Raw genomic sequence first — 20,927 nt, forward strand, 5'->3', positions numbered from 1 at the left:
AGCGGGCTGCAGGAGGAGGAGCTGCCGGCCGGCTCAGAATGCAGGGGGGGGGGGGTGGGAGGAGGAAGCTGCTCCGGAGTCCAGCCCGGGACTTTCCTGCAGCCCTCCCAGCCGCTCGCTCTGCTCTGCCAGGGGAGGGGGAAATCCCGGACATTGTGAGTGCTTTACAAATTCCCCCCGGACGCTATTTTTAGCACACAAAAGGAGGACATGTCCGGGTAAATCCGGACGAATGGTAACCCTACCAAAAGCTCTCTCTCTAGGCCTTTTCCAGGGTTGTGCTCCTAGCTGTGTGTTCCGGCTGACTTTCTCGCTCTCTCCACCCAACCTCATTAGAATTCCTGAGTGGCCTTGGGCATGCCTTTGTCTTGGAGTCCACTGTTGTTTCTTATATTTATGCTGAATGAAGGGTGCCTGTTACAATCATCAGTTTAAGGGGTTTTAACCCAGTTTTAAACAATACGTATGTGTGTGCGGGTGCATGTTGAGGTTTTCATTTATAGGTGAAAAAGACAGTTACCTTTTCCATAACTTGTATTCTTCGAGATGTGTTGCTCATGTCCATTCCACATTAGGTGTGTGTGCTCGCCACATGCACTGGTGCCGGAAGTTTTTCCCTTAGCAGTATCTGTAGGGGACTGGCCCTGGCACCCTCTGGAGTGGCTCCTGCATGGCACGGTATAAGCGGTGTCGCTGGCTCCCCCCACCCTCAGTTCCTTCTTGCCGGAAACTCCAACAGTGGGGAAGGAGGGCGGGTTGTGGAGTGGACATGAGCAACACATCTCAAAGAACACCAGTTACGGAAAAGGTAACTGTCTTTTCTTCTTTGAGTGCTTGCTCATGTCCATTCCATATTAGGTGAATCCCAAGCAGTGCCAACGGAGGCAGGTAGGAGTTCATGGACATGTAGATTGGAACACAGCTCTGCCGAACCCATCATCGTCCCTGGCCTGCTGAGTGATGGTGTACTGAGCTGTGAATATGTGAACAGAGGCCCACGTTGCGGCTCTACAGATGTCCTGGGTAGGGATGTGTACCAGGAAGGCTGCTGAAGATGCCTGAGCTCTCGAGTGGGCTCTGACAATCGGCAGCGACGGAACCCATAACAGGCCCTTATGCATGAGGTAATCCAATTGGAAATCCTCTGTGAGGACGCTGGAAGGCCCTTCATCCTATCTGCTGTAGCGATGAAGAGCTGAGTTGATTTACGGAAAGGCTTAGTACATTCTAAGTAAAAAGTCAAGGCCCTTTGGACGTCCAGCGCATGAAGACGCCTCTCTTCACTGGTCTTGTGCGGTTTGGGACAGAACACCGGGAGGAAGATGCCCTGGTTCATATGGAAGGTGGATACCATCTTCGGCAGGAAGGCCAGGAGGGGTTGCAGCGGAACTTTGTCTTTGTAGAAGACCGTGTACAGTGGTTCTGAGGTCAAGGCTTTAATCTCAGAGACCCGTCTTGCAGACGTCACCGTCACCAGGAACACAACCTTCCATGACAGGTGGGAAAAGGAGCAGGAACCCAGCAGCTCAAAAGGCGGGGCAGTGAGCCTAGAGAGGACCAAGTTAAGATCCCACTGCAGGACAAGAGCCCATACCTGCGGGAAGAGTCTCTTGAGCTCTCTCAAGAATCTGACCATCATCTCATGGGAGAACACTGTCTGTCCTTGGATTGGTGGGTGAAAAGTGGAGATGGCTGCAAGATGCACTCTAATGGAAAAGTGCGCCAGGCCCTGGTTCCTCAAATGGAGCAGGTAGTCCAGGACAGCCTGTATGGAAGAACACGAGGGAGAGATGCCACGTTTGGACACCCAGCGGGAAAACCTCGTCCACTTGGCCAGTGGCAGGAACGAGTCGAGGATCACTCCGATGAACTCTATCCTCTGCACCAGCACTAACATCGACTTTTTGTTGTTTACAAGTAGGCTCAGGGAATGGTACGTGGCTTGAAGCACCACAACATCCCTTTGGACTTGAGACCTGGAGCTGCCCTTGACGAGCCAGTCGTCGAGGTACTGGTAAATCTGGATACACTGGCACCTGAGGTAAGCCACTACCACCGACATGCATTTGGTAAACACCCTTGATGCTGTCGCCAGGTCGAATGGGAGAACCGCAAACTGGTAGTGGTGGGGGGGCCCACCGTAAACCAGAGGAAGCGTCTGTGTCCTTGAAAGATCGCTATGTGGAAGTATGCGTCCTTCAAGTCGAGGGTGGCATACCAGTCTCCCAGATCCAGGGAGGGGATAATGGAGGCCACGGAAACCATGCAGAACTAATGACGACAAGGATGATGCCAGTGCCACGGGAACCGCTACATCCATTGGTGGTCCAGCAGCTTGCCCCCCGGGTCCTCCTGGACCTGTGGGGTCTTACCCCCCAAAGCCTCGAGCACCAGAGGGGCATGGGAAACCCAGGCCACTGGCCTTTCTGAGGCTCACAGTGCCAATCGGGCAGCCTGGAAAGGTTGGGTGAACCCCCAAGGGTTCCACAGGTACCATGGTGCCAGCCTCTGTGCTGGGAGCTCTTGTCGGGTGGCGCATGACTCAGAGGGTCTGTGCCAATCTGCCGGCGAGGTATGCCTCGAGTCTCTCGATTGGTGCCCCCTATGTGGAGACCGAAGAGAGCTCCACTGAGCCTGTCTCTCCAGTCCTGAGGCGTGACAACTTCAGGCAGGAGAGTGATGATGGGACGTCCCTCTAGATGGGGAATGGTGCCGCTGAGGTGGGGACACACGCAGAGGTCCCAATGCAGGTTTTCCCCGAGACCGGGGTACCATTGGAGCCAGTGTGGGCAGCACTGGGAGAGTCAGGATCTCCTGAGCTGCATGAAGGGCTTCGGGCACCTGAAGCTATCCGGGTCTCCACTGCTATCCAGAGTCGCAGGCAAAGTATGAAATGGGCTGCACCGCTCGACTTGAGTTGGGGCCTGACTTCCTGAAGGGGGCATTGAGCTGCCTGGCATGGGTCATGGCTGACCCCCAGCCCTCTCCTTTCCCTTATGGGAGGTAGGAGATCTTTCTTTCACAGTCTTTTTCGGCTTCTTGACCAGAGCCATGGAGGAGGACCGGTGCTGACTTGTGGAAGGCGCCAGCGGAGCACTGCGCACGGAGGCCGTGGTGCTTGCTGTGGAGTTGGACCGCTGCTCTGGTGCCGGAGTGAGTGCCGACTCCATTAGGAGTGCTCTTAGATGGATATTGCGCTCATTCTTCGTCCTAGGTTTAAAGGACTTGAAGATACGGCACTTGTCACTTATGTGCTCTTCGTCTACGTACCTTAGGCAGCTGGTATGTGGATCGCTGATGAGCATAGGCCATTCGCAGCGATCACAGGGTTTAAAGCCTGGGGACCGGGGCATGCCCCGTCCCCTGGCTGAGTCCCGTTCAGAACTAAGAACTACTACTAAGGGTAACTGATAAACTACTAACTATATACAACTATATTACAGGTTTTCTAAGTTTGCAAGAACAGAGAACAAAACAGTGCTAGCCAAAGCAGCAGACGTTCCAGCACCATCACTGGTGGCAAGAAGGAACTAAGGGTGGGGGGAGCCGGCGGCGCCCCTTATACCGGGCTTCTGGCACCAGTGCATGTGATGAGCACACACACCTAGTATGGAATGGACAAGAGCAAGCACTCAAAGAAGAATCTATTGTTTCCGTAGTTTAAAAAGTGATCTGTAATAGGCAATCAAACTCTCAGATCCATCTTTGGTCATAACGCATTACTGCTTTTTCAGTCTACAAATAACAGTTCATGCGATCTTCAATCCAACTGAAGTAGATCATAGCCAATTACTTGGTAAACAGCACCATTCATCACAATTTAAAAAGCACTCAGAAAGAAAAAGGTAAAATTTACTATATATGTACAGCCTTAAGAATGCTGCGTTACACCTGAAACACTAAATCAATGCCCTGACACACATAAAGGGTCTGTTGTAAATGTTATGTTGCTCTGCCAAAGGATTAACACATACAAGCCGTATTCTCAAATAATAGATTTAATCCTGAAAGGTGCTGAGAGCTGCTGAGTGCCCTCAATTCCCACTAAGCAGCATGAAGGGAAGGTTATTATCTCTCAAGAGATGCTCAGCACCTTAGAGGATTGCACCAGGTATCTGAAACCTTTAGCCAAAGATAATGATAAGGAGGCAGTGTGGCCTACTTGATAGACAAGGCCCTTCATTTTTGGTTTTTATTTTGTTTAAAATTTTCCAGGAATTTATCAGTGTTTATTGCAAAAATTTACAAAACAGGTGAAAATTGGTGCAACAAATTTGAGCACAATTTTCTGGGTAAATATCAGGGTTAATATTCCGGGATGGGAAGACTGAAAAAAAAAAAGAAGAGAAAAATAAGAGTACTTCTGATCTGGCTCCTACTTCAGAAAAAGAGATGGCTTCCCAGGTTACTGAGCCACCAGCTCTTCTTCCGAAGCAGGGAGCCAGATCTAGGGAGTTCCAGCACTTCCTTTTTTAGGACTCGAGAACGAACATATGTGTGCACATACATGAGTGTGTGTATCGTTCACTACACTGCCTTACTTTAATAGACACCCTCGCATTTAGATTCATTTATTATTAACATAAAAACATCTACCTAATGTAAAGTATTGGATTTTCTTAACAGCCAGTATTTTAATGTACTTGAGTGGTCCACAATTCAGGTGAAAATTGGTAAAAAATGAATAATAGCTTTAGTGAAACCAGGGGATTTTTCAGTAAAAATTGGTAAAAACCAAAAATGAAGGGCCTTGTTGATAGCGCACTAGACTGGGAGTTCTATTTCTGCTGAGTAGCCTGGGGCAAATAACTTTCATCTCTCTGAGCCTCTGTTTCCCCATCTATAAAACAAGAATAATGATATTTACCTACTTCGTAAAGAGCTTTGAGATCAATGGATGAAAAGTGCTACATAAGAGTTAGGTATTATTAATACATGTAGATGTTAAATGTAGCATTTGTTAAGCTAATTAGTTCAACATTTGTATTTTATTGAATAAATTCTCTTTACTTTTCTATTTGCCGTTACGAGAACATTTCTTGCTCTGCATCTCCAAGAGGTACATCCCTAAAAATACAAGTGGTAAAGTTACATTTGCACTTCCCTGCATACTGCTCGATAGAAAACGTTAGAAGACCCCCATGTGGGACAGAGTAATACATATGTTATTAGTCTACAGCAGGGAAGTGGGAGTCAAGACTTCTAGAATTTAATTCTCACTCTTCTGATTCACTTAAGCACTCTGTGCTCCAGTTTGTCCATCTGTAAAATAGACGTAATAGTAGTTTACCTACATAGGAATGTTCTGAGACTCATTTTTTCATGCTTGCAAAGCACTCTGAGATCCTTCATTGAAAAGCACTGCAGAAGTGTAAAATTTTAATGATCTCTCCTAGCAGATAAACCTTTCCGATATGTCTGTCTTAGGGGTCAATCCTGCCTGTAACCTGCTTGCAATGAAACACAAAATGCTATTTGTAAAGGATGCAGCATTGCCAACCTCAAGAGATCAAAATATCATGAGTCAGACCCCCCCAAAAATCCTGTTTTTTTTTTAAAAAAAGATTATATTGTGTTTTTTTGGTCTGTCTTTTGATGGTTGAACTCTCCCGACCCATTCCTGGTATGTGTATGTGACATTCAATGTTGCTCACTCTCCCAAATTTTTCAGTAAGGTGATTTTGGCCCCTACGCCTTCCAGTCCCCTGCCCTGAAATTAATCCTGTCCCCCAATCTTTCCATTAGTTCTGTCCCCACCCAACCCTAACCCCCAATAGTTCAGCTCCGGCATCAGCCCCTCCCCCACCAGGTCAGCCCCCATCAGTCCTCACCCCCTCAGTTCAGTCCCCCAGCCTCCACAATCAGTTCAGAACTAGCCCCAGATCACACTCCCCAGTCTCCAACATCAGTTCAGCCTCTCCCAGTTCAGTTCCCTCCCATCACCAGCCTCACCTCGCCAGTAGCGTAGCTAGGGGGGTGCAGAGGAAGCAGCTGCTTCCCCTCAGCACATTTTACAAAAGCGGCGCCTTAGTTAGGGGTTACCATGGCACCAGGGGGCGGGGCCCACACTCTGCTCTGAATCTTGGCCTGCCGGGCCGGCAGAGAGAGGGCAGTGGCAACAGCGAAGGTTACTGGGCATGCTCAGTTCGGGTGAGCATGCTCAGTACACCCAAAGTCACCCAAAGTAGGGAATTGGGACCAGGAGCTGTTTGTGTCTCGTTACACCAGTGCTGGGCTCCTGCAGGCAAGAGGGGGCGGCACGGCTGGAGGAGCCCTGGGGGAGGCCGCGGGAGTGGCATGGCACAGCTGGAGGAGCCATGGGGGAGGCGGCGCAGCCGGAGGAGCAAGGGGGGCGCAGCATGGCAGCCCGCAGTGCGGCAGGAGGAGCCATGGGGGCGGGCAGCATGGCAGCCCGCAGCGCGGCCGGAGGAGCTATGGTGGGGGGGCGGTGTGGCCGGAGGAGCGAGGGCGGGGTGGCGCGGCCGGAGGAGCGAGGGGGGAGGCAGCATGGCAGCCCGCAGCGCGGCCGGAGGAGCCATGGGGGGGGGCATAGCGCGGCCGGAGGAGCCAGCCAAGGTGGGGGGGTGCGGAGCGGCCGTAGGAGGAGCCAAGGGGGCATGGCCAAAGGAGGAGCCAAGGGGGGGGGGCTTTTTAACGTTTGCTCCCCCTGCTCTCAGAACCTGGCTACACCACTGCTCTGCTCCTCTTAAGTTCTTCACCCCCTTCTTTCAGGCCTGGGGTGGGGGCTGACACAGGGTCCCTTCTTCCCCTTTGAGGCTGGAGGGGCAACTCCAGGGGCTCCTCACCCTTCTCTGCCCCTTCCTAGGCTAGGTGTTAGGGGGAGCGTGGATGAGATCCCCATTGCTTACAGTAGGGGAAGGGAGAGGAAGTGGTGGAGCTGCAATGGGCTGCTGAGCTTTTTGCTCACTCCTCTCCTCTCCACTCCTGCAAGAACAGCAAGCAGAGAGGGGAGCTTCTGCAGAGCTGCATTTTGTGAGGGGACTGGAGCTTTTTGCATCGTCATAAGACAAGATCCATCCCCATCTGAAATCCCATCATTCATGAAAAAAATCCCAAGAGTTGGCAACACTGGAAGGTGCTCATCCCACTACGTGCTGGGAAGCCCACCCATCTCCACAGCCGCTCCTTCTGGGCTGCTGCAGAGATTGGGGTGAGAGAGGTCACTGAAATGTCACAGGTCAACTGACCATTCTCAAGAGAGGTTGTAGCTGGAGTTCAAGCCCCTGCCGCTCTGAATTTGCAGAACTGGCCATGGAGGACCTCTGTGGTTTTTGCAGAAGTTGGAAGTTAATCATCATTAAAGAGGAATCACAAAATATTAATTCTTTCTGTTGAATGGTGCATGAAGAAACATATTTCTAAAGCTATTAAATAAATACTCATAAAAATGCCCATTGTCAGATAAAAAAATAATAAATATATCTGTCGAATTGTTACAATGACATGAGGTTAGCTTGTCCTGCCAAACATTACATTTTCCTTTGATTCAAATTGGATCAGAGGAATTTGCACTCTATCATTAATTTCAGCTTAAGTTTCTATGTAAATATGTCAGAAGGCTTAAAAGCATAATACTCTTTATAATAGTAAAATACGTAACAGCTGGTATGGAAGATTGTTTGCAGTTTACCCTCTAGAATGCCTTCATTCATTTAAGAACTATGAAGAAGTCAAAATAGCAAATTTGTCAGTGCATTGCTAAGATGTTGAAGTACATTCTCCTTTGAATGAATGCACATAACTCTTATTAAGGTTAAATATGTGATTGTTTCATAGCACTAAAATTATAGGAAGAAATGAAGTTGTAGTTGATTATGCAACAAAATGAAGTGGAGAATATTATTGTGTCATTAATATTATTGCTATTATATAACAAGCAAACCTTCCTGTCTATCCATTTCAGTGGAACTAAAAATATTCTGCTGTGTGAAGATGGAGCTGAGCCTTTTTAATGGGCAGCAGGTTTAAAACAAATAAATGGAAGTTCTTCTTCACACAGCACACAGTCAACTTGTGGAACTCCTTGCCTGAGGAGGTTGTGAAGGCTAGGACTATAACAGCGATTAAAAGAGAACTGGATAAATTCATGGAGGTTAAGTCCATTAATGGCTATTAGCCAGGATGGGTAAGGAATGGTGCCCCTAGCCTCTGTTTGTCAGAGGGTGGAGATGGGTGGCAGGAGAGAGATCACTTGATCATTACCTGTTAGGTTCACTCCCTCTGGGGCACCTGGCATTGGCCACTGTCGGTAGACAGGATACTGGGCTAGATGGACCTTTGGTCTGACCCAGTACGGCTGTTCTTATGTTCTTATGCCTTTTAGGACTTTCCAGCAATACTGACAAGCACTTGAACACTTTAGTGAAATAGCAATGGACTATCAATGATGTTTCATACTTACATAGCACCTTTCAACAAGGGATCTCAAAAGCACTGTACAGACATTCATTACTTATGCCTTGCAATACCCCTTTCAGGGAGGTAAGTTGTTACTACATCCATTTTACAAATAGGAAAACTGAGAGAAAAAGATGTAGATGGCCACATTCACAGAGCAAAATCCATCCCTGTGCTGAGAATCAGCACAAGGACAATTCACCACTTAAGTACCAATTAAGATCTCAAAATCCAAGGATCCAAGTTGCAACCTTATAAGATAAACATTACTTACTTTTCCTTAAGTTCCTTTGGTGAGCCCTCCAATGGCTTGGATTTTATACCCCCGGATCCAGGTGATTTTTCCCATTTGCTTTCTTCAATATCAGCTTCTTCTCCTTTTTCCTTATTCGTTTCACTGGCCAGGTCATCTCCCTTTTCAGGCTTTTTAAGAAGCTATGAAATAATGTTTGTATTAAGGTATACATTTTATGTACTTCAGACATTTCAACAACTTCTTATTGTAATATACCAATGTATACCAGGTGATGCTAATTTGTAAAACCTATTTCATTCAGATTTTATTTTAGTGATTTAATTTTTTTGCAAAGCACAACATTAAAATAGACATTTAAAAGGCAGTTTACTTATATTAATGTATAACTAGAGTACAATACAAATCATGCAGCTTTAAAATATGACTTCATAAAAAAACTCTGGAAAATGCATGCTTACCTACTTTCTTCTCCTAGGTATTAGCTAGAAATAATTATAGCGTAGCTCAGAGACAGGTAAAAGACTGTATGTGTTGAAATCATAGCATAAGAGGGCCCGATCTTACTACCATTGAAATCAATGACAAAACTGCCATAATACTTCAAAGAAAACAGGATCACCCTTCACTTCTCTAGGTAATTTACAAAATCTGGCAACAAATGAGCAGCTTGAGACATACTAGTTAGTATATATTGCCCCCAATAACAACTATGTGGGTGAAACCAGACAATCACTATGCTCTCAAATGAACTCACACAGGAAAATGATAAAAGATGAAAACACTATATCATCTGTGAGTGAACGCTTTTCACAAAGCAATCACTCGATATCTGGCCTACTAGCTGTCATCCTCAAAGGAAACCTGCACAACGCTTTCAGAAGACGAGCCTTGGAGCTTAAATTCATAACTTTGCTAGACACTAAAAATCATGGCTTGAATAAAGACATTGGATTTATGGCTTATTACAACAATCTATAACCCACTAACAACCTCCCCCTCCATCCCATCCTTTCCCCCATGTGACTCAGGGGGGTTAACGGGCCACTCCATCTTGAATGGTCCCTTGAAATACACGTTAATTACTTATGCTATACAATCTGTTCCACCTTATATTTAACTATGACACTCTGAGGATGTTTCCCAGACATGAAGAAGAGCTGTGTGTAAACTCAAAAGCGTGTCTCTTTCACCTACAGAAGTTGGTCCAATAAAAGATATTACCTCACCCACCTTGTCTATCTAATATCCAACATAGCAACATTCCTCTTATGACATCCCAAGTTACTTGTAAAATAGAGAATATTTTCCTGGCCTTTTGATGGTGAAACTACCTTTCAAAACTCTATTGTCATAGATATATGAGTAATATTTAATGACTTTTGCATAACACATTTTGGAGTGGATAGTGATTTTCCTTTTCTTGGAATGTGAAGATGTAGAATGTGTTTCTTGTCTTGTTGCACAAACATGCATAATTACAATACTGGTACACTGCATATTATTAATTATATACCAAGTTATGTCTTCAAAGCACCCTATAAATTTTGGGGCCAATCCTGCAAACCTTAGTCATGTGAATCGTTCTTTCCATTACCTTTAATTCTTAGAAATAAGGCTTTGCATGACTGGACTGATTAATAGCATAAAATATGGATGTAGCCACTATCTATTAATCTTAGACATATATTAGAAAGAACAGTGCAATTTGATAACCACACCATTTTTAGCCCTAATTGTTGTAATGTATGTTTCTTAACAATTTTTTTTTATTTTTATCTTAAAGAAAAATATAAAATACTGGTATAATCTTAATAAATTACTTGTATACTTATGTTACATCAGAATATTGTACTACTATGGAGACCTGTAAGTCAGCATATGTAAGTTCATACAATTCAATTTAAATATATCTTTTCAGTACATGTAAAGTCTACTATATGTCCCTAATTACTCTGCTTACAATTGGAATCTAATCTCAATGGTATTAGTCATATTGGATGCAATATTTCATTCATTCTTTTTGCTGAATACCATGTAGTTAATGAGACCATAGTGGCCTGTTGAGAGTTATGTGAAAATAAACTCAGATTAAAATACATTTTTTAGAAAGAGACCCAATATAATAAAATATAACAATATGGATTTTATATAGGAAATAGGTAGGGCTGTCGATTAATCACAGTTAAATCATGCGATTAACTCAAAAAAATTAATCACGATTAAAAAAATTAATTGCGATTAATCACAGTTTTAATCGCACTGTTAAACAATAGAATACTGTTTGAAATGTATTAAATATTTTGGATGTTTTTCTACATTTTCATATATATTGTATTCTGTGTTGTAATTGAAATCAAAGTGTATATTATTTTTTATTACAAATATTTGCACTGTAAAAATGATAAAAGAAATAGTATTTTTCAATTCACCTCATTCAAGTACTGCAGTGCAATCTCTTTGTTGTGAAAATGCAACTTACAAATGTAGTTTTTTTGTTTGTTACATAACTGCACTCAAAAACAAAACAATGTAAAACTTTAGAGTCTACAGGTCCACTCAGTCCTACTTCTGGTTCAGCCAATTGCTAAGACAAACAAGTTTGTTTATATTTACAGGAGGTAATGCTGCCCTCTTTTTATTTACAATGTCATCAGAAAGTGAGAACAGGCATTTGCATTGCCCTTTTGTACCCGACATTGCAAGGTATTTACGTGCCAGATATGCTAAACATTCATATGCCCCTTCATGCTTCAGCCACCATTCCAGAGGACATGTTTCCATACTGATGACGCTTGTTAAAAAAATAATGCGTTAATTAAATTTGTGACTGAACCCCTTGGGTAAGAATTGTATGTCCCCTGCTCTATTTTACCCACATTCTGCCATATATTTCATGTTATAGCGTCTCAGATGATGACCCAACACATGTTGTTTATTTTAAGAACACTTTCACTGCAGATTTCACAAAACGCAAAGAAGGCATCAATGTGAGATTTCTAAAGATAGCTACAGCACCCGACCCAAGGTTTAAGAATCTGAAGTGCCTTCCAAAATCTGAGAGGGACGAGGTGTGAAGCATCCTTTCAGAAGTCTTAAAGAGCAACACTCTGATGTGGAAACTACAGAACACGAACCACCATAAAAGAAAATGCTGGTGGCATTTGACTCAAATAATGAAAATGAACATGTGTTGGTCCACACTGCTTTGGATTGTTATCGAGCAGAACCCGTCATCTTTAGCACATCTGGCACTTAAATACACCTCTACCCCGATATAACGCTGTCCTCGGGAGCCAAAAAATCTTAGCGTATAGGTGAAACCGCGTTATATCGAACTTGCTTTGATCCGCTGCAGTATGCAGCCCTGCCCCCCAGGAGCACTGCTTTACCACCTTATATCCGAATTCGTGTTATATCGGGTCGCGTTATATCGGGGTAGAGGTGTATCTTGCAATGCCGGCTACAACAGTGTTATGCGAACGCCTGTTCTCACTTTCAGATGACATTGTAAACAAGAAGCAGACAGCATTATCTCCTGCAAATTGTAACCAAACTTGTTTGTCTGAGCGATTGGCTGAACAAGAAGTAGGACTGAGTGGACTTGCAGGCTCTAAAATTTTACATTGTTTTATTTTTGAATGCAGGTTTTTTTGTACATAATTCTACATTTGTAAGTTCAATTTTCATGATAGATTGTACTACAGTACTTGTGTTAGATGAATTGAAATATACTATTTATTTTGTTTCTTTACAGTGCAAATACTTGTAATAAATATAAATATAAAATATTTATATTATATATAAAAATATATTCTATATGTAAATATAGAATATAAAAATAAAGTGAGCACTGTACACTTTGTATTCTGTGTTGTAATTCAAATCAATATATTTGAAAATGTAGAAAACATTCAAAACTATTTAAATAAATGGTATTCTATTGTTTAACAGTGAGATTAATCGCGGTTAATTTTTTTAATTGCTTGACAGCCCTAGAAATAAGGTACTTTTCCATGAATCTAAAGAGTGGTTCAGAGGGCAAAGCTAGTGGATCCACAAACGGATCATTCTGCTGTCAAGGGGGAAACTCAGATTTTAGATTAGTGGGAGTTCTGGACAAACTCATCCAAGGTGTAATTCCACTGAGCCAATGGAGTTACACCACAGATTAATCTGGCCCCTAGTCAACAAGAGGTGGTAAAGAACTCTAAACTCATGGATAACAGAAAAAATGTAGAAGCCCTACAGTAATCCAGAAGCCTTTCAACCTTTATGCTGGGGTTCCACAACATGGCTACAATATGAGCAAAAAGCAAAGTCAGAGGAACAACATCAGAAAAATAGTAGTTCAAAAAAAGGGATATTAAAAAATCCTAAAATCCCAATTGTCCCTGCCTTGACAAACTTTTAATCATGGGACCTGAGTTAGATCTTCCTTTATTCTGCCCAATTGATATGAGTACTTAATCTGCAGAAGAGAAGAATGAGGAGGGATTTGATAGCTGCTTTGAACTACCTGAAAGGGGGTTCCAAAGCGAATGGATCTAGACTGTTCTCAGTGGTACCAGATGACAGAACAAGCAGTAATGGTCTCAAGTTGCAGTGGGGGAGGTTCAGGTTGGATATTAGGAAAAACTTTTTCACTAGGAGGGTGGTGAAGCACTGGAATGGGTGACCTAGGGAGGTGGTGGAATCTCCTTCCTTAGAGGTTTTTAAGGTCAGGCTTGACAAAGTCCTGGCTGGGATGATGTAGTTGGGGATTGGTCCTGCTTTGAGCAGGGGGTTGGACTAGATGACCTCCTGAGGTCCTTTCCAACTCTGATATTCTATGATTCTATACTTTGGAAGTTAGGGGGAGACAGAAAAATAAATTCTGTATAGTTTCAAATGAAGAATAATTTTATTTTTTCCTTAAAAGTACCTTGATCCTTATTTCTTTTTCAGCAATTTTCTTTTGCTTCTCTGCTTCTTTTCTTTTACGTCTTTCTTCTTCTCTGCGCTTTCTTTTCTCTTCCTCTCGCAGACGTTTCTTTTCTAATTCTCTCCTCCTTCGTTCTTCCCTTTTTTCTTCTCGTATCCTCTGAAGAATTGCAAAAGATTGTATATAAAATTTTTCAAATGCAAAACATACTTGAAACATAAAAGTTGAGCTTCAGTCAAAAGTCTGGACCTACCTGCTTTTCTAATTTTCTATTTTTAATATATTCCAAAAGAGGTGTTGTTCTTCTAGCTAAAATACAAAAAAATTGTGATGTAGTGTTCAACTCCTAAAATATGAACTTGTTTCTTTACTATAAGTACTTGCCCTTTACTTTAAGCTTTAACTGTAAGGGAGCTAGGTGATATATAACATTTTATTTCAAGCGGTGTATATATGTTGGAAAGTGCCCCCATCTTTCCATTCAGAAAGGATCCCTGGCTCTTCATCATTAAGGACCCTAGAAGTAAGAGAGCCAGAGATATTTTCTGTGATTATTTAATGTTTGAATTATAATTATATACTTTAAGTTTCAGGAAAGACATTTTTACTGCTATTCATCAACATATTATTTACAAAAAGGAAACAAATATGTTAAAAAATTATTCCTAAATTTTAACACTGGTACACCAGCACCTGGCTGTCCAGCTATTCTCATGCTACCATCACCATGGTCATATATAGCACTTTTCATCCACAGATCTCAAAGCATTTACAAAGGTAGTATCACCATCCTCATGCACATAGAGGTGAAACAACTAGTCTAAAGGAACACAGCAGGCAATAGCAGAACCAGGAAAAGAACGCAGCTCTCCTGACTTTATTTATTTAAATTACAAAATCGTGAGTGCAATTTAGAGGCCTTTTTAAAAACATGAATGAACCCTTAAAACAGGGGTGGCCAACTTGAGCCTGAGAAGGAGCCAGAATTTATCAATGTACATTGCCAAAGAGCCACAGTAATATGTCAGCAGTCCCCCACCAGCTCCCAGTGTCTCCCACCCACTGGCAGCCCTGCCGATCAGCGCCTCCCTCTCTCTCCCCACACCTCCTGATCAGCTGTTTCATGGCAAACAGGAGGCTCTTGGGGAGGGGAAGGAATGAGGGCATGGCAGGCTCAGGGGACGGGGCGGGAAGAGGTGGAGTGGGGGGCAGGGCCTGTGGCAGAGCCAGGGGTTGAGCAGTGAGCACCCCCCTGACACACTGGAAAGTTGGTGCCTGTAGCTCCAGCCCCAGAGTTGGTGCCTATGCAAAGAGCCGCATATTAGCTTCTGAAGAGCTGCATGTGGCTCCGGAGTCACGGATTGGCCATCCCTGCCTTAAAAAGAAATCAGCTGAAAAATTAAGAAAAAAAAGGGATCTCTATGCAAGCAACAGCTTTTAATTTTTTCTTTCTTCCCTAAAAACACGGACAGAAGGATGAACCTACCTAAATTTTGTTAAAGAAATTCTGCTTTTGAATTCTGTATTACATTACTCTGTCACACTGAAACTGATGAGCTACAATATCTGAGCTGAGACATCAAACATGCTCATTTGATCTAACATGACCTGGAGGCACACAGAGCCCTTTGAGAATTTGAGGCCCAGTTCTGCTCTCTGATACATGGGCATATCTTTCATTGACTTCAATGAGAGTTACACCCTTGTTTCTGAAGGCATAGCTGGGCCCTTGTACAATTCAACTAGAGCTATGGTACTCACTGAATAAGTTTTTTCTTGGTTTTGACATTGATAAAACATGGGTGCAATTTCAAACAATAATACAGTATTTGAAAAAAATAGAGCAAAATAAACATAGGACAATTTAATTTGAAAAAATGTTCAAATTTTTGTGAACCGATTTCATAGAAACAAAATATTAAGAAGCCATTCTGTAGAACCTCCCTCAGCTGAGATACTGTCAACACTCCACTTGCAACTCTAAGGCTATCCCTTTTTCATTAATAGCTGGAATAATTTGAAGTTAGAAAGTCTTTATTAAGATACTCAGAAGCTCATTTTCACATTGCTGTGAAATATCCAGGGAAAGCTTCTGGCCAAGTAAGGATACATATTCTTGAGGAGCTTTCACATCTATAAGAGTCACACGCTTTCAAGCTTTGTTGATGACAGATTTATTTAATGTCCTTAGTAATATTCTTCCCACCTTTCCTCTAATTTATCCTTACCCTGTGCTGAGCTCCAAATATCCCTTTGCCAATTGTTAACTCACACACCTACTACACAAGCAAGTATCAATGCCAATGCTGCAGTGTGAGAGTGCCAGGGGGGGATACATGGGGTGGAGGGGGAAGTATGGACAATTTAAGAAATAGTAGTGATCAAAATAGATTGGTTAGTTTTATATATCCAAATAAGGGAACGGTGTACCACTAAATTTCTCTTAATCAATCATAACAGCTAGTGGACAAGTATATGTTCTGTATGCAGTCCCTTGGAGATGCTGACACATATATCTTGTCATCCTGCAAAGCCTTTATTTGGCTGGCCATCTGAAAAATGTTAGTATTGTCAAGATTAAAATATATTTTGAAATAGTTATAGTATGCAGTATAAAATAACAATATTACGAGAGGGTTTGTGAAAAAAATAAAACTTATTTTTAATCAGAATTGCAAGTTTTAAATAAAAATGGTCCTTTCCTGCCCCAGGTCCTCTCTCTGTCTGTGTCAGTGTCCTGGGGGTGTAGCTTCCCATTTTTATTGAGCCTCAGTCAAAGCTAGGGTTGTCATCAGTCACTCTCCTTTCAGCTGAGGACTAAAGAGGACTGGTTCTCTTTGAGTCTGTCAACAATACTCCTTAATCACTAGAGGCCAAAGCGTGCAACACTTTTACTTAAACTTTGTGCTTATGCCCTTTCCTGCTCCTCTATACTTTGTAAAAACAGCTTCATTTTTCCTTTGGCAGTTCACCTATCAAAAAAACAACCCTCCCCCTTGCCCCCCCACCCCAAAAAAACAACAGCTGGCCTGACTCTAGCGACTAGCTAAATGTTTAGTGCCATGTAGGAGATCCAGATTTGATCCCCATTCTTGGTTTTTCATGTCCTGTAGTGCTAAGGCAGAGGTGGGAATACTACGGCCTAGGGAGTGGAGTCCAGGGCTTGTCCCGCTCCAGCTGGGGAGAGGGGTTGGGGGCTTACCCTGCTCTGGGTGTGCCGTGGCTCCACGTGGCTCCCGGAAGCAGCGACATGTCCCCCCTCCAGCTCCACACGCTGCCCCCGTCCCAAGCACTGCCCCAGAAGCTCCCATTGGCGAGGAACCATGGTCGATGGGAGCTGCAGGGGCAACGCCTGTGGACAGGGCAGCATGCAGAGCCACCTGGCCGCACCGCCGTGTAGAAGTCAGAGGGAGGACATGCCGCTGCTTCCGGAAGCTGCTTGAGGTAAGCGCCGCCAGGAGCCTGCACCCCTGACCCTCTCCTGTGCCCCAATCCCCTGCCCCAGCCCTGATCCCCCTTGGTCCCAGCCCAGAGTACCCTCCTGCACCCCCAAACCCTCATCCCCAACCCCACGCCATAACCCGCACCCCCAGTCAGAGCCCTCACCCCCTCCCACACCCCAACCCCCAATTTTGTGAGCATTCATGGCCTGCCAAACAATTTCCATACCCAGATGTGGCCCTTGGGCCAAAAAGTTTGCCTGCTCCTGTGCTAAGGATTAGGAATACCTCACATTACTTAACAACTACCCCTTCTTAGGACCAGAAACTAAGGGTGAGAATTAAATCTAGGTTTTCAGCGTAGCAGTGAAAAGTACTAATCAAAAGGCTAATCTCTAGGGTCAGTCCAACAGCTGTTGTTTTTTTAAAAAAAAAGCTGACTTGCCAATGGGAAAAAATTAGACTGTTGTTATACAGTAAAATGGAGCAGGAAAGGGCATAAATACAATTTGTTTTTTTGCCATACCCCATGAACTATATAAATATATGTATTATTAATAATGTTCACATGGTTGAAAGCTGAACAATGAAACCCAATATACTTTAATCCTGAAGAGCTCAATCTTGATCTGATGGGTACAGCTCCTGCTGTAGAATGTGAAAGTCTATATAAACAAGGTTTAGTTCAAGGTTTAATTTTTTTTTTTTCAGGCTGCCCCCAGATGATCCTGACAGGGTATTTCACCTTTCACCAGGCAGGCACCCAGGATCATGAACGAGCTTGAGTACAGTATTGAGGCTCTTACCCATTCTGTCATTTTGGGTTATCACTTTTTGCTCTTCTACCATCTTTCAACAATAAACTCATAGACTATTCCTTTATAAATACTAAGGACCAGTTTCTGAAGCCACTGTATAAACAGAACGTGTGAGTTCCATGCATGAAGAAGCAGCACAAGTGCGCCACATGAGGTGGCTGTAGGCATTACTCCAGTGGAGAATGAGAACATAAATACACTCTCAGTCACTGGCAGACTGAATGGGGAAGATCCTGCTGGTAGTATCCCAAAAATATGAAAAAGCATATTTTTAAATGATCAATAATGAGGAAAAAGATCAACAAAACAGACCAATAAGTTCCCTTGTTTTTGCCTCAATCTCTCCCAACAGAGTCTCAGGATTAGCACAGATTTTCTCTTCATCGGCACAGTAACTTTCTAAAAATTTTCTATATTCTGGATCTGTGAAAACATTTTTTGAAAAAACGTTAGTAAACTATTTATAGTTTATTATACTATTAACAATAAACAGATAGCTTTTCCACCGTGAGATCAAGAAAATGTGTTTACCATCCTCAATGCTCCCAGCTTTTGCATCTTTTTTCTTAAGCTTCTTTTTTGAAATCTTTTGGAATGGAGCAAACTCTACCACAGCAGGATATTCCAAACCTTAAGAGAGAGACCACATGCTCAATTTTTAGATAGGGAAATATTTGTAATTTAACAGTGAGATTTTCAACAGCCTACAGCACTGGCCTAACTCTGTTTCCATTGAAGTCAGTGATAAGCACTTTTGAAAAACCCATGCTAAATTATTAATTAAATGACTCCAGTGATAGAGATAAATAACATGTAGTACCATGAAATATCTACAGAGTAAAATAAATAAATATGCATTTGAATTACACACTTTGATTTCAGATACTGTTGTCACAAGTATCAGAACAGAAATTGGCCCTTAATTTATTTTGATATCCCTACTAGGACTGTCATAATTAAAATAGATCAGTAGTTGCACTATCAACCCATTCTTTTATCATTCGGACCTTGACTATAAAGCTATAGAGATTTTCACTGAGTTAACAAACTGACACATGAGAGCTCAGCCCAACAGATATAGCACACTAATCACTTTTGTTATTCTGGAACAATTGAGAGACAAGGTGGGTGAGGTAATATCTTTGATTGGACAAACTTCTGTTGGTGAAGAAGTTGGCTAGACCTGAAAAAGGGCTCTGTGTAGCTCCAGAGATCATCTCTTTCAGTAACAGAAATTGGTCCAATAAAAGATATTACCTCACCCCCCTTGTCTGTTTAATATCCTGGGACCAATATGGCTACAACACTGCATAAAACAATTGAGATATTTCTATAAAGTTTTGTTGCTAGGAGGGGATGACAAAGGGGGTGACATCTCCATTTAAATCTAGAAACATGTAAAGCTATGTGAAACTCAGTCATTTTAATTTACATGGGTTTGTGCAAGCCTCCTTCTTGTTTTCACTTGTATAGGTTCTCAGTCCATAAATTCTGCTCTAACTATGGGGTTAGAATAAACCCAAAGACCTTAAAGAAAAATTGAGATGAAACAGATGGAATTTCTTTGGAGTCAAAACCATGTGAAACTTTTGAGTTTTGCCTGTTTTTCCACTCAAAACCATAAATCAGCACAAGTTCACCTAAAAGTTGCACACGTTCACTCAAAAGTTGCCCAACTTCACTGGAAACTAGATGGAGGCTTGCCAAAAAGGTTTGGAAAACCCGGCTTGAGGGAAAAATACAATTTTTGTCATGTTTAAAATATTCTTACAACTGTTTTGTTGAGAAGCCCTAACAACTTTGGAGAAGGGACTTGAAATTTGGCAGGGGGTTAACTTTGTGTCAGGAATGTGCTTTTTGCCATCCTTGTGAAAATTCCCCCAAATTTGGCAAAATAGTCTCTACAATATCTCAATTGGTACGTGCTCAATAGAGAATTGTCAGAGTTTGGCAGCTAAATTCTCCAAAGATTTTGTCTCCATTGAGCATGCTCTATCCCTGACAGCTCCTATGTGCCAACCTGACTGCATGTGTGCCACCGCACCAAGTGAGCATGCTCTATCCCATGGCTGCAGGGGTTGAGCAGGACTTTCCCTGCAATTGTTCTCCCAGGGCCACTGTGTCACCCAGCACCAGAACTGAGAGCAGAGAGATGGTCTCTCCAGTGTTCTCAGTGCTCCACCTGATGGCATGCAGACAGCAAGGATGAGGAGGAAACAACTTCACTCTAATGCAGCAGGGTGGGTAGGGATGAGGAACCAGGATGGGGCAAGGGCAAGAGCTGGGGAGGAGCAGATAGGAGCAGAGGGTGTATGGGGGACAATGGGAGCAGAGGAGACAATGGCAATAGCTGGAGAGGTGGGACAGGGACAGGAATTGGAGAATGGAGGGGTATCAGTTGGGGAGAGAGAAGCACAGGTGAGGACAGGGACAAGAGCCATAGAAAAGGTGGAAAAAGAGAAGGAAATTAGGAGCAGAGGGAGGGATGGGGCAGGAACTAGGGGAGGCAGGGCAGATAGGAAAGAGGAAGGAGAGTAAATAGAAGCACAGGGAAAAAGGGACAGGAACTCAAGAGGGGAATAAGAACAGAGAGTGGAGACAGGGGCAGTAGGATCGGAGCACCAGGAAACAGGGACAGTCTGAGGGCAAAGGTATATGAAGGGTCTTTAACCACTAGAAGACACTTCTCTCCAGACCCTGGAATTGAACCCAGGATTTCTGTATCTCAACATTCCTTTGCTGTCTAGCAAATAGCGAGAAAACCAATGGCAAATTAAGTGTCTCATCCCTCTCTACTGGCTGATCCATACACAGGATAACAGCCCACTATTACTACCAGTTACTCAGTTAGATCAAGTGGTAGAGGTCTGTGCTGTGGATCTAAAGGTCCCACTCCTGCTGATGACCCATGTGGAGGTCAATATGGTTTCCACATAATGGATTTTTGTTTTTTTCAGTTTGTTTTTTTAAAAACCTAGAAAACTACATTAAAAAACGAAGGGTATGTCTACACTACAGCTTTGAGTGTGCTTCCCAGCTCGAGAAGAGAGACGCACTAGCTGTGCTTGAGCTAG

The 20,927-nt window shown here is 43.2% G+C and overlaps 1 protein-coding gene across 4 annotated transcripts in view; it reads right to left on the reverse strand.

Moving 5' to 3' along the window:
• Nucleotides 1–20,927, reverse strand: part of UPF3A (UPF3A regulator of nonsense mediated mRNA decay) — a 57,165-nt gene that overhangs the window by 18,233 nt on the left and 18,005 nt on the right. For 3 of the 4 annotated variants that reach the window (XM_054010874.1, XM_054010850.1, XM_054010866.1), the window contains 5 exons: nucleotides 18,385–18,483; nucleotides 18,166–18,276; nucleotides 13,849–13,904; nucleotides 13,596–13,754; nucleotides 8,693–8,853 (listed from right to left, as the gene is read on the reverse strand). In XM_054010874.1, coding sequence (XP_053866849.1) covers nucleotides 8,693–8,853; nucleotides 13,596–13,754; nucleotides 13,849–13,904; nucleotides 18,166–18,276; nucleotides 18,385–18,483 — 586 coding nt within the window. The remainder of the gene's footprint in view (nucleotides 1–8,692; nucleotides 8,854–13,595; nucleotides 13,755–13,848; nucleotides 13,905–18,165; nucleotides 18,277–18,384; nucleotides 18,484–20,927) is intronic. The other variant, XM_054010858.1, reaches the window with a different exon arrangement.

The sequence above is a fragment of the Malaclemys terrapin genome, chromosome 1 (genome assembly GCF_027887155.1).
Source record: "Malaclemys terrapin pileata isolate rMalTer1 chromosome 1, rMalTer1.hap1, whole genome shotgun sequence".
NCBI classification, from domain to species: Eukaryota; Metazoa; Chordata; order Testudines; family Emydidae; genus Malaclemys; species Malaclemys terrapin.